At 40.2% G+C, this 24,945-nt stretch overlaps 1 protein-coding gene across 1 annotated transcript in view; it reads left to right on the top strand.

Moving 5' to 3' along the window:
- The window catches only part of GRIK3 (glutamate ionotropic receptor kainate type subunit 3), a 792,036-nt gene that overhangs the window by 570,366 nt on the left and 196,725 nt on the right, over positions 1–24,945 (top strand). Inside the window, exon 10 of the mRNA XM_077481789.1 lies at positions 5,718–5,921. Within this exon, the coding sequence (XP_077337915.1) occupies positions 5,718–5,921 (204 nt within the window). The remainder of the gene's footprint in view (positions 1–5,717; positions 5,922–24,945) is intronic.

Genomic DNA, 24,945 nt, shown 5'->3' with positions numbered 1-24,945 from the left:
ATTACTTTTCATTTTTTAGGCAGCAGATAAAAATGGTAATATTTCAATTGAAACGTGATGTGCTCTAATTATTTAGAATCGGTACCATGGATAGCGCCAAATTGCTGTGCAGTGACTACTACACTAAACTACTAAATATTCCTTAGTCACACACTTTCTCAAATGTATAATTTACAACCATTCTAAAGCTGGCTATACGCATACACAATTTTTCCATTCTACCAGTAGATTGAACAAAAAACAATCTAACATCCTCCATCTGCACTGCCGCTATTTTATTCTGACAGCCAGTCCTGCCAGCTGTCAAAATAGCCAAACAGCAGCTGCATCTGATTCAATACAAGTGCTATTTGGTCACCAATTTTACACCCTTTTTCTTTTGTTTTTAATCAAGGGATGTTGGAGGGAAGGCAGTTGACAGGGCCTTCCAGTGAGCTAATTTCAAACAGTGTAGGGCTAACTTAAATCTTGTATTTTTTTGAGCTACAATAATGTGGATATATGCACTCAAAGTCAATCCCTTCACTCTCATGAGTTAAAACATTTGTGCAGTTCAACAGAGCAGAACTGTAGGAAAAACATTACATTACAGTGAACGTGTACTGCATTTTGAACTTTTAAATGTAAAAGTTCTTCAAGAGTGCAAAAAACACAACAGTTATCTGCTATTAAAGAACCAGTTCCCTCCTTTAGCCTCCTTACTGGAACTAGGCTAAGTTGACCATGCTCCCCAGGTGATTAGCTACCGGTCAGAAACCATGACATCAGACCAAAACAGAAGTACAAATAAATCACACTAGTTTAAGAATAAAAGTAAAAAGAACAAACATAGTCAAAACATAGCCAAAGTTCTGTAACCAGAACAGATATTCAGCCAAGCCAGAAGTCAGGGATCAAAGTAGTGGAACAACAAGCAGGATCTGGAGCCAAAAGGGACGTCAGCAAAGCCAGTCTTTAAACAGGAACACAGGAGATAGTTTCTTGTAATATGACCAAGGCGAAGGCAGAGCTCCTCTGGAGTGAATGGCTTAAGTAGGCAGGACTGATGAGCAGGATCATCAACAGCTGAGTCACTGTGGAGAGAGATGGGAGCTGGCAATCAGCCAATAGTTGAGAGGCCAGCTCAGAGAAGGAAGGGCTGAGCCCAGCCCTGACACTACCTTTTCTGACATTGGCAAGCTCCCACTTCAGCTACATCCCTGGTAGATGTGCACTGTAAGGGTTAATTTCTCATTTTTGGTCTAGGCGACCAAAAAAAAAGAAGATTCACTTACCTGATCCTCCACTTCCCCCCACAGCTAGACTGGCCCCCACAGCTTTTTTTCCCCTGCACTACAGCAGTCCAGGGTCCCCTACTCCTTCCCACAAATAGACTGGTCCCCACAACTTATTCTCCCCCCTATGCAGTGGTCTAGGGTCCTAACATCATCAAGATCAAAGCAGGGTCCACATCCCTACACTGGGCAGAACCTCATTGCAAGGGAAATTCTTTTTTAGTTGCCTGAATTTGGGCTTTAGGAAGGGGTGGTTATTAAAATACTGAACTTAAATTTATTAGCCAGAAATGTTGTGTTATTTCATTTTTGGCTCTTAACTTTCTATGACTTTATGGGTGAGTGCTATTAACTGACATTCTGCTGCCCAATGGGTGTGCAAGTAAGGGTACTCTCACTATAAAGAATAACAGTTGGTGAATCTTGGCATGAAGTTGGAAAGTGAGACTAAATCAGAGAGAAAAGCAGAACATCTTGTGGTATTAAGGAGCATGTTTACTTTTACAAATGCTCATTCACAAATTCATTTGATTAAGCTAGGCCTAGTTGGCTTCTCAAGAGTAAAGTATACCCACACAATATATATGCTTTAAAATTACATTTTTAAAAAGAGCATTCAGAGTCCATAGTGCTTTATAAATGAGCCATAAATTAGTCTTATTATTTTGACTATTTAGAAGTGATCTGAAGCAGTTAGTTAGATCCCATTATAGTATATACTTTTATCTACAGCCATATAAGTGGTATTTCAGTTAGCCGTGAGATTCACATACTTTTTGTCAAATTATGTTAAGAGTTTGGATCCTTCAGGCCATCTGCTCTAATTATATCCATTTTTATCAAGCTATGAATGTCCGATATGGCTGTGTTGAAATATTCATAATTCCCCAGAAAAAGAGCATGCCCTAATTGTGATGGGGTTTAATCGTACGGAAAAAAAAGCCATGGGATGAATTTCTAGATGGCCAACTTCCTATTTCATTTTCCATGCCTTCTTGTTAATATTGAAATGACTTGTGCAGTGAAAGAGATGTGACCCAAGCAGCAAAAACCACTCTCCCATAGCAATTTCACAGCATACAATATTCCATATCGAGGGCACCTCTGGCCACAGAATCGATTTAGAAAAATAGTTGGAGCTTTAGAATTCAAAGTCTGTCTGTTTCTAGAAATAAACAGGAAAATGGGCTGTAAGGAAAAAAAAAGTAGAATTCAGTATACATTAAACATTTTAACGGTTACAGCTATTAAAATATGCATACTGCTATTTCATGACAGCAGAAAATTTATAGTAGTCTATGATCTATAAAAGCAGTTGGCTGACTAATAATTGCATATTTGCATTTTAGAAACACATTACTATAAATATACTTTTTAAGGAGCAGGCAGGGTATACACAGATGTGTACTGAAGATTTTGCAGACACAGGATGTCCCTGTTCTATGGAGCTTACTATTTAAAACAGCTGTCTGAGTTACACTGACCTTCAGAAGGTTATTTCTGCAGGTAAAATAGAAAAAAGGGGATTTGCAAACATACATTTTAAGCTGGTAAAATGTGATGAAAAAACAGAAAGCTCGAGTCAAATTCAAACATATGAAGCTATAATTATTCCCACATGTATTTACCCAAAATATGCTGTTTTGGAGAGCTTGCGGGATGGACAGTTTGCCACTTTGAATCAGTACAACTAGACTCAATGACTAGAAGAGCAGACTAGAAGAGCAGGCAAACTGTTACCTTACTCTGTTTAATTGTAAGTATAATGACCCAGAGTGGGTGAATTGTAAGTATACAGAACTGTATTCCAGTAACAAAAGTGGGCAACCTGTACAGGGACAGCAATAATGAGGACCCAAGTAGATGTCACTGGTAGGGCAATTGGTAGTTTTGCACCGTATGTCAAACACAGGAATGCCTTACTGACAACATGATGTGTGCATAGCTACCTACACTAAATAGAGATAAGGTTGGGACTTTGAGTGAGGCGCACATAAACATGCGCCTCCATCCCTATGGCGTCGCCAAAATAAAGAAAAGGTTTGGGACTTTATATGAGGTGTGTTCCCAACAGTTGATGCAATGATCATGTCCTAGGTGTGATAACATTGATCCATAAACCAAGGGTAAATGCACATTTTAAAAGAACACTTTATTAAGGCATCAAATCACGGTTATAGCCATGTTGCAAATAGATCAAGCGTTACATTGAAACAATTGCTTCAGCAAAGTTACAACAATAACGCATTCAGCAATCAAAACAAAAACAGTGGAGTACATGGTATTAAAATATTAAAAGTCAGTCATTGGGGTTGCCACACAGCATGCTCGATATGTTTGGTGGACTATTACTCATCAGGAGCAAGCACCAACCATCCATCTATAAATAACATATGAGTATGCATAAGTACCACTGTATTCACTGTAATCCTGAAGTAAAAGATTAAGCCCAAAAGAGGGCAAGAGTCAAGGAATGGTTAGAGTTACTCACAAAACCGGCTACCACCGTGAGCACTGAGCGCCGACAACCAACAGGCCATCCAAAAAGTGTCCACCATGGGAGCTGAGGGGGCCACACTAATGCACACCGGGTTGCAGGTTCTAGACTAAACAGGGGAAACGAGGTATCCATGACGAGATCACCGGTGGTCAATTGAACATCCGGGAAGTTCTGTAAGGCCAATATGATATATAATATATGTATGTATTATATTCCATTATGTTATTGGGTATAGATTTTTAATGTATTAAATCCAATGTAAATTCAAACCCAGTATATCAATTTTTATATGTCTGGGACCTATACATCATATAATGCATGGTAATTCCTCTATGAATATTATATATAATTATATAACAAAAATGTAAATTTAGATGACTTATATCAATGAATGGTTATACCTATACATAATTAAACTAATAATGGCAAGTCCACCCAAAGGAGAGATGGTAAGTGAGTGTGTGAGAAAAAAATAGATGAAGTGTTTGTTGATGTGCAAAGTGTAGGAATTATTGAATCAAGTGCGATGAGAGTGTGCAGTGAGTGTTGAAATAACCATAAAACAAATTCAATTAAATCAATATAGTACAATAAAATGAGGGTAAAATAACAAAAGGGGAACAAAAAAAAACAGAAGAAAAAACAAAAGTGCGCAGTGTAGGAGAGTGACCTTGACTAGAGAATATCAATTGAACCTCGACCAGGGAAGTAAGTGTGGAAGCCGTGTGGGATTGAACCCACCGGGTTAAAGTAGCTGTGGTGTACGGATGTGTATGAAGAAAAAGAATAGTTTACCTTGATGTCTGTAATGTCAAGAGTTGGGGAACACTCATGGAAGGGGGTACAAATAGCTTCAACCATGCAGTCCTCTACAAGCTGGTAGGGACACACCCTCAAGTGTGCACGTGTGGACCTCAGCGTCACGCTGCGCATTTGTGAGGAACTGGATTGCCATCTGACCGGCAATAGCCGGTCAAGGTTTCCAAGTCCTCCACAAGATAAGGCGCCAATGGAAAAAACCACGTGGGGACGCATCAATGCCCCTACCCCCATGTGGGAGCCAGGGGAGGGCATCTGGGGCGCATTACAGCTCCTGAAGGTGAACAAAAGACGGACAGCCCGATGGGTGACGCCGTGTACACCAAGGAGTCGGCCAGGAGACTCAGACATCATAGCTGTAGGCTGAAACATGGGGGATAATAAAAAATGGGCATTTGAAGCAGTACCCATCGTTAATGGGAATGGCACCCCAAGTGTACATAATTGTATACATCAAGGGGTTAGTCATTTGCAGTCAACTTTGGTAGCAGACCTCCATCCCTGGATACATACTAAATGGAGAAAAGATTGGGACTTTGAGTGAGGCGCACATAAACATGCGCCTCCATCCCTATGGCGTCGCCAAAATAAAGAAAAGGTTTGGGACTTTATATGAGGTGTGTTCCCAACAGTTGATGCAATGATCATGTCCTAGGTGTGAATACATTGATCCATAAACCAAGGGTAAATGCACATTTTAAAAGAACACTTTATTAAGGCATCAAATCACGTTTATAGCCATGTTGCAAATAAATCAAGCGTTACATTGAAACAATTGCTTCAGCAAAGTTACAACAATAAAGCATACAGCAATCAAAACAAAAACAATGGAGTACATGGTATTAAAACATTAAAAGCCAGTCATTGGGGTTGCTGCAAAGCATGCTTTATGCGTTTCGTGAACTATCACTCATCAGGAGTAAGCAAATAATAATGAGTATGCATAAGTACCACTGTATTCACTGTAATTCTGTGCTAATGTGAAGTATGTAAAACTCTATACAACAACATAACAGTGGGCAGGTGCTGCCTAAATAGGACAACCTCTGTCTGCTCATCAGATAAATATCCATGAAAAATATGTAGAAATATCTATTTTATTTATTTATGTTTTATTTTTTCAGGAAGAGCCGTATGTGATGTTTAAGAAGTCTGATACCCCTTTGTTTGGCAAAGACAGATTTGAAGGCTTTTGCATTGACCTCCTAAAAAAGATTTCAGAAATCCTTGGATTTGAATATGACATACGCTTAGTGGAAGATGGTAGATACGGGTCTCAAGATGAAAAAGGACAGTGGAATGGTCTGGTGAAAGAGCTCATTGATCATGTAAGTGATTCCTTTACACCTCATTAAATAGCCACATGTGCTGTAAAGCCTATACATAAATGGATAACATTATGAGATGTCTTTATATCTCAGGATTATTATGGGTCAGTAGAGCTTCCAGTGGTAATCAGAATATAATGTAAACCTTTTAGTAGACCTATAAGATAATTTTCATTCTACAAATATTGTCCCCTCAATATGCGTTAAGATGTAAAAACACTCCCTTAATAATATATATGTTATGTAAACCAAGTAGTGCGGGAAATTACATTCAAATAATATAACTAAAAATGCATACATTAAATGTATTGATATACATATTATCTGATCTTTATCTTATAACTATATGAAATTTAGCCAGCTGAATTTGATTTAATTCCCTACATTATGGAGCAACTGTTATAGAACAGGCAAAATCATGTTACATATGTAATCATATTAAAGGATGTAGTTGCAATCTACCCACATGGTGTCAAAGTGCACTGAAAGCACTGGTGTCCATGGAAAAAGAAAAAAAATCAGAAAATTTAATTTTTCAGTAAGTACCAATTTGACATGTAATGGTTTCAAAAACTGGCTTCATGTCTTTTTATTTTTTATTTTTTTATTTTTTTAAACAATATCATCATTTAAAAGTTAGACCCACCAAAAAGGACATTTCAAGTAATTTAAAGCTCAACATTAATGGCCTGAACCATCTAATTTCTCTTGGGATTGTTGCATACTCTTCACTCTGGACTTTAACTTTCTATGCAACATTACACTGCAAACGTCTTCACTGAAACATAAAATAAACTGAAAAATCAAACGTATACGAACAATTGCAATAGCAGGCTGCACTGTATGACAATGTTAATCCAGGTGCAAAGATCTTACTATCAAACTCCCTATGGGAAGTAAGAAGCTGGTTTTAATGTTAACCCTCCCATATCCATCTAAAACTGAGATAGCTACTGTAAGTTAACTTATGCCGCGTACACATGACCAGACTTTCCGGCAGACTAGGTCCAAAGGGATTAGTCTGTCGGACAATCCGATCATGTGTGTGGGCTAGTTTGATTGTTTTTAGAAAAAAAAAAATCAGACGGACCTAGAAATAGAACATGTTTCAAATCTATCCGATGCACTCAATTCCGATGGACTAAAATTGGGAAAACCATTCGTCTGTGTGCTGGTCCAATGGACCAAATAGGACACAAGTGAAGCTATTGGCTACTGGCTATTGAACTTCCTTGTTTAGTCCCATTTACATCATCACGTTCAAAACAAACGGACTTACAAATGGACTTAGTCCGTTTGTGTGTGGCCGTTTGTACGGAAAGTGAGTTGGAACTCTGCTGAAAGTCCATCGGGAAGACCATTGGACCTAGTCTGCCGGAAAGTCCAGTCGTGTGTACGCGGCATAACATTTGAGCTAATTCTGCAGGGAACCTCCCTTAGTAGGCTGTGTAAAATGAAACAATAAACATTATAGGTGGTACAGTACAAAGGGAACTTACATCTATCATTGAGTACTGGGATTCCAAGCCCAGGTAAAAAGTTATCATTGGGTCTTCATGCTTAATAAAGTAAACCCAGTGCATTTATTTGTGTGTGTGATGCATGGACGGGGGGGGGGGGGGGGGTGTCATGTTTTAACAATTAATACCTCACAAATAAAACATATCCAATGATTTTATAAATTATTGTTCAGAATGGTTAGATAGATAGATAGATAGATAGATAGATAGATAGATAGATAGATAGATAGATAGATAGAAGAAGAAATATTTGAAATGAAAAAAAAAAAACTTTGTTGCACTGTTCTTTAACTCAAACTCAACAAACTCATATTTATTACAAAATTACTTTTGTTTATTATATATTACTTAAGTTTTAGTATATACTACAAACGAATGCATCTGTTATTTCAAACCTTACTTTCTTAACAAGTATGCTCCTTAAGCAATAACAGTTTTCATTAACAATGCTGAAAGCTTTGCTAAAATCTTTCCTTTCCTGTACAGTATATACCATACATAGCCAGTTGACAAGTAAGGGTTAAACAAATCCCCTTCTTGGAAATTCTCTGCTGCCTATAACCATCCTGAAATTACAACTAGTGTTCTGTACGCAATCAGAGACTCAGTTTTCAAGAGAGAAAAGGTTAGGGAGAAAATTCTGATTTTTTCTTCATTGGTTAAACTACTGAGAATCATTTTAATGGATGCAATGTCCTCTGCTTTAGCAAGAGCTATCATTATTAGCAATATGAAAACATGTCTCCATGACAACAAGCTCTGCCACTAATCAAGCTTTGATTGGTCAGCTTTGATGCTCCAATTCTTTGAGTTATTTAATGTCTTTTTAATTGTATAAAATGCAACAACATTAATATTTTAGGAACATGTGGGAGATTGGCCCAATAAAACAGAACCCTATTAAGAGAAGCAGCCTTGTTCATTATCTATATTGTCCCATACTTACATTCTACATCACAGTCCAAGTGCAGCAGGCAGATTTTGTCAGCCTGATGGATTGCTAGCAGAAAGAAAACATTGACTTGATTACAAGATAGTACTGCTGTATTCAGCTTGATGAAAGTGCTGTGCATTTTATAGTCGGGGATCAACAGATCAAGGAAGTGAGGCCATCTTTTAGAGGATACTACCTAAGTAGTCATCTAGGTATATTCAGGATCTGTTGCAAAGGGGGTGCCACATGATTTGTTACCTGATCAGTATATTATCAGCCTAGTACATAAAAAAGTTGTTATTGATATTATTACGAGGAACATTCAAGTCAAACTGGGACTTTTGAGTTTATTTAATAAAAACTAATTTAAAGGCGTGGAAATTGCATTTGTTTTTCAACATACTCCCCTGCTACATGAATACACTTATGCCAGCATTTAACTAATAATTGCTGGGATACGTGTACAATTTAACTGGAAAGCTTCAGCATAGAAAGATTTGTCAATACGCCTGAACCATCTTAGGACAGCCTGCTTCAACTTGTCATCAGTGCTGAAATGCTGACCTCTGAGGAACTCTTTTAGGGGTCCAAACAGATGGAAATCTCTCAGAGCAGGGTCTGGGCTCCCAGCCGAGTTGATGTAATGTGTAAGTAGTAAGTAATGATCAAACCAGGCCATTTTTTCCACAGACATGTATCCACTTGCAAACGCAATTGTCCAATTTTTTTTTTTTTTTGGTGATGGTGAGTCCAAATGCTTCCGCTGCTTTGGTGCTCATTTTGATTCCGGAGTGAAATGATGTGCCAAGGTTTTGTCACATGTAATGATGCGATCCAGAAAATCCTGGCCTTCCCTGTCAAAATGCCTCTTCAATGCAGAGCAGACTTCAACTCTTCTGCACCAGTCAAAAGAGGAAAGCTGTCTTGGTGCCTAGCGTGTTCACCGTTCCCCCCAGAAAGATGTTTCTTGTTCAATGTCACAACAGGTTATGCATCGATTATCCAAAATCATGCACTGAATGTTCACAGGAACAGGAACACCAGGAACACACAGGAACACCAGGAACACACAGGAACACCAGTGCGTGGCTGGTGTTCTGCACCAGTCAAAAAAGCAAAGCTGTCTTGGTGCCTAGCGCGTTCACCATTCCCCCCAGAAAGATATGTTTCTTGTTCAATGTCACAGAAGGTTATGCATCGATTATCCAAAATCATGCACTGAATGTTCACAGGAATGATTGCCATGGACTGATTGCCGTGGACTGGGAACCACCATGGCCAGGATCATCACTGATGGACATACAGCCATCTTAGAAACATTTACCATTCAAAAGTCTTACTGTGTCTGAGCTTCTCATCACCGTACTGTGCTTTAAGTCTTCTTTCGATATCCACAGGTTTAACGCCTTTGTTCACAAGAAACTTCATCACCACAAGCTGTTCTATGCACACACTTGCACTGTTGTCTGCCATCTTGATTAATGTTCTCTGTATTGGCTGTGACGTGTGCCACCTATTAGTAATGAGACACACTTGCCACGTACTACTACGTATGGTATTGCCACACTAGCATCCATTTTTATACCTGTAAAATTAAAGGTCCCGGTTTGACTTGAACGTCCCTCGTAGCAATCAGCATGACAATTAAAACAAATTATGTAACTAAAGTATCAGTCTATGTGAAAGTTATATTTAGGGTACAGGCGAGATTTGGTGGCTGTTCATCTCTTATGAAATCCTTTTCATAGGTTCTACTGCTCTAACTGCCTTCCAGTTTTGTACCCACCCACTAACCTTTGGGTTTTCCCAAATATTTTTTTTGTTCTCTCTATATATTAAAACAGAACTTTACCCATAACAACAAAAATATTCTGCATACATTCTACATTAATGATTATGTTACCAAAATTAGTGTGTGCGGTAAATTGCCAAGTATTGTTTCTGTTTCTTCTTGCCAGAGCTATTTTGCTGAAACCCAAGAGCCCTTGAGCAGCAGTAAATCTTCAGGCTTTCAGCAGATTTGCCTCTAGTGGCTCTGACAGTTCTTAAAAATAAAGAGCAACTGAGCATGTGCAGACTAGGATCAGCGTATTACTGGATTTTAAATGGTATAGGCATTTATTTTTAATGTTTTACATAGCTATACCTGCAAAAGTGGCCAGTCTGAACTGATCAATCAGGACTTAATTTTCTGACTAAAGTTCCATTTAAATTTAGAGTAACCATCCAACAGGGAAGAATAGACCTCCTCAAAATAAACGTAGGATGGCCATACATGGATCAGTTTTTGTCGATAAGTCAGAGGGGCTAGTCAAAAAAAAAAAAAAATTCCACCATCCACACATTTAAGGTGGATGGAGAATTCCTCCACACTGTGTTATTGTATTCTGACAGCGTGGACTCCTTCACTGTCAGAATACACTGATCAGTGCTGCAGCTGGTTGGAAAGGGACATTTTCAAACAAGCTGGTTCAAAAGAAGTTGATCATCAGATTGACTTCTCTGGAATGGGAGCAGCCATAAATGGATTGAAATTCCACTGGTTCCTGCTAAACTAGTCAAATGTTGACCCATCTATGGCCAGCTTTAGAAAATCAAGTATCAAATTCTCACCACCACTTCCTCAAAAGTATAAGTAACTATTAGGTGCTTTATCTTTTCTGCAACTATCAAAAAATGAAGTATCAGTTTTGTGTGGACTGTCTATTTCATGAATAATTAATATAATAGTTACTGATAGAAACATGAAAAGATAGCAAGAAAAAAAGCTAATTTTCTATTTACTGTGCTTTTATAAGAAGGAAACATTTTTCCTTCTGCATGGTTGGAGGTAAAGGAACTAAAAGACAGTATGGAAGTGTACACTGCTGTCCTTCAACACAAATATTAGGGGCCAGTAACCAGAAACTGTGAGTATAGTGTAGTGTTCCACACTGCTACCAGTGGTGGTAACAAAAGATGAGGTTCCTGGGTACAAAATGATGATCAGAGACAATCTAGGACATCACCAAGCAAATGAGGAAGCAATTTCTGGGCTTCATATAATGCTATACAATTCAGATCTTTAAGGGTTTGCAATCAAATGTCTAAATATGTACCCACTAAAACCAGCCCTACTATGGGTGCTAAATATGTTTTTCACAAATGAAATAGAATTTGCAGAGGAAAAAAAAAGGATATAAAATGCTATAGTGGTGGCTGACCGATATGGATGGAAAACTAAAAAGAAATAACGTCGACTTGACATAGCTACCAGAGTACTATAATTATGAAAAGCTACAAGTGGCCATTATCTTCCTTATCTGCAGTCTGTTTTTTTCTGCTTCTGTATTAGCCCTTCCTCCATTCCCCATGTCAATTGCAGCTGAGTTCACAAAATATTACAGTTTTCTACCACATGCATGGCCCTGGTCACCTTACGGCATTAAGAGGTGTGAGACTGACAACATGTCTGTCTATCACCTCTGAATTGAAGGCAGCTGTTAGCTTGCTGGCATACACAAACTAAGGTGAATATTAGTGGACAAGTATTTCGGTTTACATCAACCATCTATAACCACTTGTACAAGAGTCAAAGGTCTACAGATCTGTTTCTCACAGCATATACCACTTTCACAGTAAGAGTAAAGCCTGGTAATGGCTTCCAAATGAGCACTCAAGTTAGCTTTTTTTTTTCTTCTCTGTGTATTGTACACTGTATTTCAACAAGAATGCCTGTTAACCAGCAGCATTGTGGTGCTTAAAAGCACACAAGGGTTAGAAGTACTTTGCAAGGCCATAAAACTGCACTATTGTTTTGTTCTTTTAAATATAATTTGTACAAAGCTGTATTGAGAACTAAGGATGAGCCGAACATCCCCCGCCCAGTTCGGTTTGTACCAGAACTTGCGAACAGGCAAACACACGAACACCATTAAAGTCTATGGGACACACACATGAAAAATCTGTGCTAATTTTAAAGGTGTATGTGCAAGTTATTGTCATAAAAAGTGTTTGGGGACCTGGGTCCTGCCCCAGGGGACATGTATCATTGAAAAAGAAAAGTTTTAAAAACTGGCATTTTTTTCAGGAGCAGTTATTTTAATAATGCTTAAAGTGAAGCAATAAAAATGAAATATTCCTTTAAATATTGGACCTGGGGGGGGGGGCACGTTTATAGTATGCCTGTAAATTGGCGCAGTTTTCCCATGTTTTGAACAATACCACAGCAAAATGACATTCCTAAAGAAATAAAGTCATTTAAAACCGGCTGTAATTAATTGTCGGGTCTCTGTAATATAGATAAAACTTATTGAAAAAAACAACATGGGTTTCCCCCCAGTCCATTACCAGACCCTTTGGGTCTGGTATGAATATTAAGAGGAACCCCAAACCCAAAAAAATAAAAAATGTTGTGGGGGTCACCCAAAATCCATAACAGGCCCTTCAGGTCTGGTATGGATATTAAGGGGGACCCTGCGTCAAATTTAAAAAAAATTACTCGAACATTGGGGCTCATCACTATTGAGAACTGATGATCTGTACAGAACATAAATACTGATGAGGTCCTTGTTATTTTAACGTATCTTGTTTTCAGGATTTAAATATAAAACGCTACCAAAAAAAACTGTTAGCGATCGCAGGGATCAGGCCTGACTCTGCGAACTCTGCAGTTATGTGTTTAGTGTTTTGTAAGTGACAGTGATCGATCGATACTGCACTTGGGTGGGTTGGGCGGAGGGGCAAAACACAGGTGCTAGCAGGTATCTGGGCTGATCCCGCTAACAATGCGTTTTTTTTGGAACCCTAAACTGCTGGGGACGCTAGTATAGATCTGATCAGATCATATATTGATCTGTTCAGATACTATACCCCTACAGGAGGTGTATGCTTTGCGCGTGGGTGTTAGCGGTACTGGCACTAACCTAGCGCTGCCTGGGGGCGACGCAGACCCTGACCCTAAAACTTAATTGATATCACCCGCCGGGTGATCAGGGGGTTAAACCTTTATTGGGTAATAAATGGCGGGTGCCCTGATGCTATAAAAAGCAAACTAACTAACAGAGTCACCCGTAGCACTTATACGGTGATCACTGGTGAAAGGGTTAACTAGGGGCAATCAGGGGGTTAAAATCTTTATTAGGTAGTATATGGGGGTCACGGACGCTATATAAAAACCTGACGGGGAACCTAAATAACTAATTAACTAACTGGCTATCCAGCATCACCAGTGACACTTATACGCTGATTGCTGGTGAAAGGGTTAACTCTAGGGGCAATCAGGGGGTTAAAACCTTTATTGGGTAGTATATGGGGGTATCTAATGCTATAAAAACCTGGCAGTGAACCTAAAAAAATAACTAGCTACCTAGCGGCACCAGTGACACTAATGCAGCGATCAGAAAAATGATCGCTTAGTGACACTGGCAAAAGGGGGTGAAAGGGTTAACTCTAGGGGCAATCAGGGGGTTAAACCTTTATTAGGGGGGGTAGGGGGCTACCCTGGACCTAACACTAACTGCCCTGACAGTTTTTACTGTCAAAACTGACACTAAATGCAGTGATCAGTAAATAAATGATCACTGCAATCAGTGACACTGTGACTGGGAGGGGGGCAATCGGGGGGTGATCGGGGGGTGATTTGTGTGCCTATGTGTACCTACATGTCAGTGTAGTGTTGGTGCACTTACTATCTCTGCTCTCCTCGCAGTCCGGTCAAAAAGACCGCCCCGAGGAGAGTGACATCACTTCCTCACTGCCTGTGTTTCCACAACACAGGCAGGGGAAGCTTCTCATTCACTAGGAGCGATCGAGAGGGGATGGCCAACCAACGGCCATCCCCACATCCCAGATCACTCCTGAAGTGAAACAGATCGCCGCAGCCAGCGGGAGGGGATCCGATTAGACCCCCCACCCGCTGGAAGGCAAGCACGTACATGTATGTGCTTGTGCCTGTCGGTGCCATTATACCGACGTACATCTCCATGCGGCGGTCCTTAAGTGGTTAATCAACTACCTTTCAGCTAATGTATTTTTAGTTTCTGAATGAGTAAGATTTTCCTTTAAGAGCCAGTCCATCATTTTTTTTATTACATACCATATATTTTACTACATGGAAGTATGTTTATTCCATTCTTTCCCTATCGCCCACTCAGTGGTGGAATGGTGTTTAGTTTAAGAGTAATTATTAGCCCCCTCCCATATAATTATAAAGCTGAATGCCAGGCTAAATAAAATGCTGTACATAGAAAGGATCTCTTTTACATGCTAAAGTATTTGCATTCTTGACTATCCAGCTCTGAGATTTATACAGCTCTGTCACACAGCACAGTCCAGGGTACTGACAGGGAAGGGGCCCTAATTTTACTCTACCACTGTTCAGTAAACCCCTGTTCACACTGGTGTGACTTGTCAGTTCCAAAACGCATGACAATAAAAACCCTATTGTTGGGAATGGAACTGTTCAAATCTGAGTGACTCTGAATTTGAGGTGATGCACTAGTTTAAAAAAAAGGTTTGCTGAACTATTTTTGGGGATTTCAGGTGAAACTTGCTTAGATATCTTTGCCTGAAGTCGCACAGCTGTCAGGCAAGTCGCACCTGAAAGTGCACTTACCTGCAGCTTTGAAATCGTGCTACTTCAAGTGAAGTAGCACAACTTCAAAGTTGCATTCAGTGTGAACCAGGGCTAAAATGTACAGGTTTTGTCCCCCCCCCCCCAGCCTTTGGCTGTGATTTGAGCATTCATCCATATGTTAGTTCTACACCAACAACAATTTTCCAGAATGTTCTTTCCCCAGTTGCATAACATACAAAAAAAAATGGTGCACTTTTAAAATGTATAATTGTATGTAAAAATTACATAACCCATGTAAAATAGCATTACTTACTTGGGTCATAAATGTGTGAAAGCACTTTGTTCTGCTATACTTTGAGCGAATAGGATACCAATTATGCTATTGTGGTAAAGGGAACACATAGAGGTGTAGCTTAAAGCTTGTGAGCCCGATGCAAAAGTTGACTTACCACCCACCACTTCCACCGTGCACCAAGATACTCTCATGTTTCAAGTGGCTAAAACAGGGGTAGGCAACTTTTCAGAGGAAGATATCTACCTAAACAACATGTCAGAGATCAAAGATAACCAGGGTTTGGTGTGTGAACAGTGTCAGTAGGGCAGTGGACGGTGTCAGTAGGGCACAGGTTGATTGTCAGTAGGGCAGTGGACAGTATCAAAAGGGCAGAAGTTGGTATCAGTAGAGCAGCGGACAATGTTAATAGGGCAAAGGTTGATGTCAGTAGGGCAGTAGACAATGTCAGTAGGGCAGAGGTTGGGGTCAGTAGAGTTGTGGACAGTGTCAGTAGGGCAATGGACAATGTCAGTAGGGCAGTGGTTGGTGTCAGTAGGGCAGTGGATGTTTCAGTAGATGTCTGGCAGAGGTGTGCTAGTATGGCACCCAGGGCAATTGCCTTGCACCTCTTGTGGGGTACCTGGCAGCTGGAATCTCTTTGATTTGCTGGGGGTAAGAAGACATGTGCTGGTGGTGATTTGGAAGGAATGAGAACTTGTGTTAGGAGGGGGGTCAGATCTGAAGCCCTTGTAGCACAAATTCTTTCCCTTCCAAAGGACCCCCATGCACATGCCCTTTTATCCACCACTCCCTAAAATCACAGCATGAATCTGTTACCTGTCTATTCCCCCCATCACCCCCTCCCAGTCAATGTGTCCCCATTCACTGCAAGGCCCCCCCCTACCTCCCCATCTCCTTCTTCTGTCCTGTTTACAAGGGTCGAGAGGAGGAAGCGGCTACAGGGTAGAGAAAAGCTGGCTGGCAAAGATGCTGTTGCAGCGTTTGGATCCTGAGGTGCCCCAGAAGAGATGCAGGACATACGTAACTGGTTTTCCCACCCGGCACTGGGCTCCATGATGTGTGTGGATCACTTGTATTCTCCTTCTGCAGCAGCTGAATGTCGGTGATAGAACAGGAGAAGCCGGCATTCAGCTGCCGCAGGAGAAAAATACAAGTAATCAATTCTAGTAAATTCCACCCATCAGTCCTTTGTGACTAGGAGGATAACACGAGCCCCCCCCCCCCAAGCATTGGCGGGGTCGACCCCTGCAACCCTGATGCTACACCCAAGGCTACACAGCCATTTTATTATCACAAAATGATGGAGTATTCTTTGTATCATTACCATCAGTGGCGGCCCGTGCACAGTGGGCGCATGGGCACCACCCCCCCATCCATGCGCCCGGCCCCTTTCACGACGCCGGACGCATGGATTCCTATGGTGGGGGTGGGAGGGGTGGTATATTTTGAAGCACCTGATTAGGGCCAGAGGCTTTAATAGGTTTCAAAATAGGGTGGGCTGGGGGAGGGGAGTGCGCCCTGATCCCACCCAATTGTCAATAGCAAATTCATTTTCGCTATTTTCACACTAACCTTCCTCCAGGCCAATCAGGAGACAGGACATCAGACCTGCTTACTGATTGGCCAAAGCGCTAGGTCACCCCATTGGATAATAATAAAATGGCAATACAAGTGGAAAGCGTCAAATACCATTTGCAATGTTATTTTGGGCACACATAAAGACTATATAATGCAATAAAGAAAAAATTAAGAATTGCCAATTTATGTAGAAAATGTACTTAAGGAGTAATTTAAAGAGAAAAAACGATCAATGTACATTGCAAGGATTTTAACAAACTTTCTAGCAGAGTCCTACTTGTTTCTGTTCTGAAGAAAAGGCTGTTTGTTCCACTATGTTCTTTAGATACTGAATCTGAATGGTAGTGACTAATTCATTTTGATTTGCTGGTGCACTTTCTGTGTCTTGATGAAAAACGTTGCAGTGTCTGCATCCTTTTAGAAGTGATTAATCCCTAAGGGATATCTCACCAAAAATGACATTGTTTATTGCAGGGGATGCCTAAAACCTGACTTGTATCTGAATGCTTCATCAATGCATGAATTTACATTTCTGGAGGTATTCTGTACACCAATGCCTCTGAGTTGCCATATTGCATTGAATTTTATAGAAGATTACAGCACTGCAGTTTGAAAGGGAAATGACAATATGGCTTCTATAGCAACTGCATATGCTACAGTATATTATTATTATTATTATTTTGTAATTAGTTTTTCCACAAGAGTGGAGTTATCCTTTAATGTTAAAATAACAGCTATATTTAAAATTCATGAAACAGGCTTAGGGAGTTAACATTCCCTGAAAGATCTTGCAATAATGACCCTATCTTGATCATACAGACAAACACACACATACACTTGCTCGCATTGACGATCACACACACTAGGACTGGTATGGCTAAAAACTAAAAAACAAACAAATAATCTACAAGTATCTTTATTGGGTTTTAATGAAACACAGGCAAATACACAAATAAACAGTATTCAGTTCTATTGATACTTTCTTTGACCACAATTTATATAACAAAAACGTATCAGAGCGTCCTAAGGTTTAACATAGTAAGAGGTGATGTGCACAAATATGAACAAGTTGAATGAATGGTAAAAAACTGAAATAGCCAATAACAATAGAAGAGGGTGTCTGCCCATATGAGTTTTTAATCTAGAGGGACAAGAGGTATGAAAGAGGTATATCTGGAGAAGTATATCCATATAAATATATTAACCACTGGGCATTTAGACCCCCTTCCTGCCCAGACCAATTTTCAGCTTTTGGTGCTCTCACACTTTGAATGCAACACTGTACCCATATGACATTTTTGTCCTTTTTTTCACACAAATAGAGCTTTCTTTTGGTGGTATTTAATCACCGCTGGGTTTTTTATTTTTTTGCGCTATAAATCTAAAAATACAGAAAATTCTGTAAGAAAAAAAAAGTCTTTGTTTCTGTTAAAATTTAGCAAATTAGTAATTTTTATTCATAAATTCTTTCCATAATTTATACTGCTACATATCTTTGGTAAAAATAATCAAAATGGGTGTATATTAGTTGGTCAGTGAGAAAGTTATAGAGTCCACAAGCTATGGTGCCAATCACTGAAAATTGATCACACCTGAAATACTACAGCCTATCTCAATTCTTGAGACCCTAACATGCCAGGAAAGTACAAATATCCCCCAAAATTACCCCATTTTGGAAAGTAGACATTCCAAGGTATTTGGAAAGAGGCACGGTGAGGTTTTTGAAGTTCTAATTTTTTTCCCACAATTCTTTGCAAAATCAAGTTATTTTCATTTTCTTCCACAAAATAGTCATATTATCAGGTTATTTCTCACACACAGCACATGCATACCACAAATTACACCCCAAAATACATTCTGCTACTCTTCCTGATTATGGCGATACCACATGTGTGAGACTTTTACACAGCGTGGCCACATACAGAGGTCCAACATGCAGAGAGCAGGTGTTCTAGGGGCATACATTTCAAGTCTAATTTGGCTATCTAATTACACTTTGAGGCACTGTAGTAGCATGGATGCGAACTGATGTGGCATGGGTGAGCCGTGGATGTGGGTGGCTGAGTATGGCAGGGTGGGTATGGCTGAGTATAGCTGGGTATGGCTGAGTATGGATGGATGAGTATTGCAGAGTATGGATGGATGGATGAGTATTGCAGAGTATGGATGAGTATTGCAGAGTATGGATCGGTATTTCAGGGTATTGCAGAGTATTGCAGAATATTTCAGGGTATTGCAGAGTATTGCAGAGTATTTCAGGGTATTGCAGAGTATTGTAGGATATGGCAGAGTATTTCAGAGTATTGCAGAGTATTGCAGAGTAATTCAGGGTATGGCAGAGTATTTCAGGGTATTGCAGAGTATTGCAGAGTATTTCAGGGTATTGCAGAGTATTTCAGGGTATGACAGATTATTTCAGAGTTTTAAAGGGTATTGCAGAGTATTGCAGGGTATGGCAGAGTATTGCAGTGTATGGCAGAGTATTGGCAGAGTCAGAATGTGGCTGGAATGGGCACTGAGCAGTGCTGTGGGCACTACACATCCAGCCCACAGCGCTGCTGCAAACAATCTCTCCCCCTCTCCCCTCACACTGTACCGATCTGTACAGAGAGGGGAGGGAGGAACCGGACGTGGTGCCGTTCTGTTGTCGTGATCGCTCCGTCATTTGACAGAGCGATCGCGGGTTAAACGGCCGCTATTAGCAGCCATTTACCTTGATCCATGATGCGTCGGGTCTTCTGGACCTGGCGGTCATGGATGTTTCTGGGTGCGCACCCCAGTGGTTCTGTGAGGACATCCCATGGATGCCCTCTGAGAATAAGCCGATCGCGCTGTAGCTGTCTTTCGGCTATGGCCCGGTCGGCATGTGGTTAATGTAGACTTGCAAGATATTTGATGCTCTGATGAGATATACCGTATGTAGCTCTTTTAGCATTGCTGATATATAACCTTTTGGGATTACAGTTTCTATTTCTTGACACAAATAGGCCATTGGCAACTGAAAGCTAGTAGAACAGTGGTCAAAATTCATGCAAAATTAGATGAACTGGATCTACAGTATCAAGGTAGAAAAAGAACAGTAGGTTGGTTTTTTGACCTATAACCATCACTTTTCAATCTTGTACTTCCTGATGTAACCAGGTTAGTACCTCCTAGTAACATTAACATTTTGGTGCCCACGCTGAGTAAGTAGCCCAGTTTTAAGCATGGATTTGCCTAGATTATGTCCCATAACGGCTGGTTGTGTGTTTTTTTTCTTTAGTCTTAAAATAAATCGATAAAAAAGAATCAATTTATGTTTAGTTGTCTTTATAGATTTTCACCACACTTCACTGTGCAGTCTGCTTGACTTTTGCAATATGTGTACCTTTTATGCAATCATACAACTCTAAGCTTATTTCACTTTTACTTTTTTTCATTTTTTTACTCAAACTATTTGTATTATAGAAAAAAAAACAAGAAGTTATATAAGGTATAGTAATACAATGACTAACGTTCTCATAACTGTCTCCAAGAGATATCAGGAACTTTTTTTTCCGTAATTGGTTTTATGGTTATTGTATTGATGAATTTTACTAACTAATAAACAAAGAAAATTAGAAAAGATTGTTGAGTTTTTATTAGCTATTTGATCCGCATGAGTGGAAATACACTGGCTTTAAGGGGCAAAGGAGAGATAAGCAAGCTTACTTCACTAATGCCACTTTTATGGACCACTAGGTATTTATATGTATAGTTTGCAATCATTTAGCTCCAGCTCTAGCTCTTGCTTCTATAGCCTCCAGTGTTAACTAGGCTTACCATACAACCACTTGTTTTTTGTTGCTCAATATCTCTCTGGAACTCTCATTATGTCTATTCTCAAATAAAATGTAACCTTCCTGGGTAAGGGTCTGTGTCAATAGGCTTTTGTTTACCACAAAACTGCTTTTTCTCCCACACAGGTTAATGGGAATGCAAACTCAACTTGACCCAGGTCTATGCAGCGTAGAAGGTGGTCATTGCAGGTCAACTGTACCATAAACTCAAAATGATCTCAGAAGCATATTAAACTGAGATCAAATGCAAGTGAAATGCATTTGAAAGCAAACTTCAATTGCCCATTTACACAAACTTTAAAGTAGAACTGAAGGCAATCTTTTTTTTTTTTCATTTTGGGTAGAGTAAGAGAGGGTTATAATCCATGTCAGTCTTTTTTTGCTATCTATGTTGTCCCATAGCCACAGCATGAAGTCAGAGGGAATCCCTCCATAGTTAGAGACATCCCTATTATTTACCAGGGTCACCAGAAGTAGTGACCCCCTGGGAAGATTTCCTTTCTATTCCTGTTCTGGGGACCACTCAAAGTTTGGGATTTTACACTTTCAGTGATAATGGTGATCAGGACAAAGGGTGAATCATAATGGGGACATTGACAGCAATAAAAACCTGACAGGTGTTTAATCCTTCTCCACTTTAACCACTTGCCGACCAGCGCACGACGATGTACGTCGACAGAATGGCACGGGCAGGCAAATGGGCGTACATGTACGTCCCTTTAAATTTGCCGCCCTGCCATCAGGAGCGCGCCGCCGGCGGCGTGCTCCCGCGCTGGTCGGGACCTCCGTGAGTCCGGTCGCGGGACCCGCGGACTCGATCGCCGCGGGCATCCCCACGATCGTCTCACGGAGCAGCCGAATGAAGAAATGCCGTTGTAAACAACATTTCTCCATTCTGCCTAGCAACTAGTGACGCTGATCTCTGCTCCATGTGATTGGAGCAGAGATCAGTGTTCACTAAATGAAAGCCCAACCCCCCCACAGTTAGTAACACACCCCTAGGAACACTTAACCCCTACACTGCCACCCACTGGTTAACCCCTTCACTGCCAGTGTCATTTACACAGGAATCACTGCATTTATATAGCAGTGATTATTGTATAAATGACAATGGTCCCAAAAATGTGTCAAAAATGTCCGATGGGTCCCCCACAATGTCGCAGTCACAATAAAAATCGCTGATCACCGCCATTACTAGTAAAAAAAAAATAATAAAAAATTATTAATAAAAATGCTATAAAACTTTCCCTATTTTGTAAACGCTATAACTTTTGCGCAAACCAATCAATATTCGCTTATTTCGATTTTTTTTACCAAGAATATGTAGAAGAATACGTATCGGCCTAAACTGAGGGAAAAAAATGTTTTTATATATATTTTTGGGGGATATTTATTATAACTAAAAGTAAAAAAATAATGCGTTTTTTTCAAAATTGTCGCTCTATTTTTGTTTATAGCACAAAAAATAAAAACCGCAGGGGTGATCAAATACCACCAAAAGAAAGCTCTATTTGTGGGGAAAAAAAAGACGTCAATTTTGTTTGGGAGCCACGTCGCATGACCGCGCAATTGTCAGTTAAAGCGACGCAGTGCCGAATCGCAAAAAGTGGTCTGGTCTTTGACCAGCAAATTGGTCCGGTCTGAAAGTGGTTAATAAAAAGAAAAAAAGAAAAAAATGTCCTTCATTTTCAATTTAACTCTTCCTTTTGGTAACCGTTGCTTGTAGATTTCTGCCTGGCCAATTTCATTTATCTCTTTTCTAATGCTATGTTTTAACAGATCTTTTCTTCTCTAAACACTGTTTGTAGCACGTCACAGCATGCTTTGTAGGAACTCATAAGTAAATGCATTCTGGTCACCAAAGACATGAGGAGACACTGGGATTGATGTTAGAAGTTAAAGCACAACTTTACCATTTTTAGAGCGGGTGGGCTCTTAAAATTAAAATACACTTCTGACTCTTAACATTATGTGCACTTATGAATGGCATACCTACCCTATAATGTGCTGTCTTTCAGTAACAAGAGAACCTCTCATTCCCAATACTCCCAATTGTAACGCCATCACTGCTACTTCTTCTGTTAGCCCTTGTACACACGGTCGGAGATTCCGACAACCAAATCCGTCGGATTTTGTCCGAAACTGTTGTATACACATGGTCGGACAAAGTTGTCGGAAAATCCAACATGACGTTATTTTGTTACGATGGGACTATGTTCACGCTAGTAGCCAATAGCTTTGGTGTAGGAATTTGATCTGAGCATGCGTGGCACTTTGTCCGATCGGAATTCTCTACACATGATCGGAGTATGTCCGATCGGAGCATTTTGGCGGAAAATATTTCCGGCAAGTTGGAAAAGTTGGTCCGACGGATATTCAGACGGAAACAGTCCGATGCAGACCACACACAGTCAGAATATCCGACAAAACGCTCCGATCGGACACATTCCGACGGAATCTCCAACCGTGTGTACAAGGGCTAAGTCTTCATCTAGTGCTTGCATATTTCTGTTCTAAGACTGTGCCTTTGCACCTGGCTCCATTCCTGGCATTTTACAGAAGTCAAATGGTATACATTGTACTGTACATGCATAGCAGGCAGTATACACAAAATAAAAAATCTGCTAGGATCAAGTGGAAGAAAAAATTTAAAGGAGGTGGAGTTTTTTGGCAGAAGAGACAAGCAAAATGACTGAATTCTTGTGACTGGATCATCATAGGTACTCACTTTAATTAAGCTTCGCTGACATTTTCTCCCACCTCCTTGCCCTTCGCATATAGAGTGTGTGACTTTTAAAATCCTTTATCACCAGTACCATACTCCTGCCTTTTTGCATACCGTTATTCCTAACACTTCTGAACACTGCTGAAGGTGTTTTGACATTCAGGGACACTGTTCCACATGTTTTTGGACCTGTCCTAAAATATGTTAATTTTGGTAGGAAGTAGAAACCCCCATTTGCACTCTTTTCAAATTTCGAATTACACTTAAGGCAGCCATATGCCTGCTTGGTCGCCCACTGCCCAATGTATCTAAAGATCCCAGGGGGTTACTTCTTCATGTATTAACAGCCACAAGATACTTAATTGCCCCTCACTACCAGTGGACACAGGGGCCAAACACACTTGGTTTATATTCTTTTGTTTGCAAAGTAATACTTATGGAAGCCCTTTCGACCAAAATATTGTTATTATCTGTGGGTGAGTTATATAACAATCCCATCAAACAATGATGAAACAATGGTGAACAGTGATGAAAGTCCTTAATTCAAAACAATATAATGGCCCTTCAATGTCTAATAAAGCTGTATTTCCTCCACCACTGTGATTTATCTCTTTGTTCCTCTTTTCTCAAACTCTGTGACACATGCAAACACTTAGTGATACAGTAATATGTGCTCACCTTTTCCAATGAACCGCAATACAGATCAAGGTCATATGGGCATATGTGGCATCAGCTATTCATCTTGCTCCTTCCTCCTCAGTATTCCTCAACACAGATACACCACATGCAAAAACAGGATGGGCCACAATAGTGCTCCCTGAATAGTAACAATTTATTAAAAGCTTTGAAAATCAACACTTATAATTAAAAAGCACCCACAGTGCTATGCATCTCAGCATAGATAAACATGGGTTATAGTGTTTAGTACAGCCAGTGTTCTCATACCCACAGCGCAGCTCCAAATCCTGTACACTTTACTCTCTTGTACCAAAGCTTCCTCAGCAGGCTGAGTGTTGGACCACTGGGTCTGCTTTGATACCCACACTTAAGACCATCTTGCAAAGATGTTCCCTATGAAGACATTTTTCGTCTTGATCTCTCTCGTCCCCCTACTCCCCTTCACCCCTTTCCTTATCCTTTTTCGTTCTCCCTATGTTTATTAGGATTTATTGTCTGATAACACCCTGCTAACTTTGTTTTTCCTATCTTCCCTTTCTTATACTTTCCACAGGCTATAATACCTCTTTAGCTGCTTGCCGGCCAGCCCCCTTCATCATACTGCAGCAGGTCAGCATGATCCCGCGAGCTGTCGTAGCTATATGTCAGCTTGGGGAATCAGGATAGCAGGTGCACGTGCCACAAGCGATCGCGGGCACGAGAGACAGAACAGGGACATGTGTAAACACACAAATCCCTGTTCTGTGAGGAGTGACAGATCGTGAGTTCCTAACAGCTAGGAACCATAATCTGTCATTTCTTCTAGGTCAGTCCCCTCCCCCTACAGTTAGAAACACACACAGGGAACACAGTTAACCTCTTGATCACCCCCTAGTGTTAACCCCTAGCCTGCCAGTGCCATTTTTACAGTAATCAGTGCA

Source organism: Lithobates pipiens, unplaced genomic scaffold (assembly GCF_037356315.1).
Source record: "Lithobates pipiens isolate NorthernLeopardFrog02 unplaced genomic scaffold, aLitPip1_a1.2 Scaffold_16, whole genome shotgun sequence".
In the NCBI taxonomy this organism is placed as follows: Eukaryota; Metazoa; Chordata; class Amphibia; order Anura; family Ranidae; genus Lithobates; species Lithobates pipiens.
This window is presented reverse-complemented; position numbering and strand designations above follow the sequence as displayed.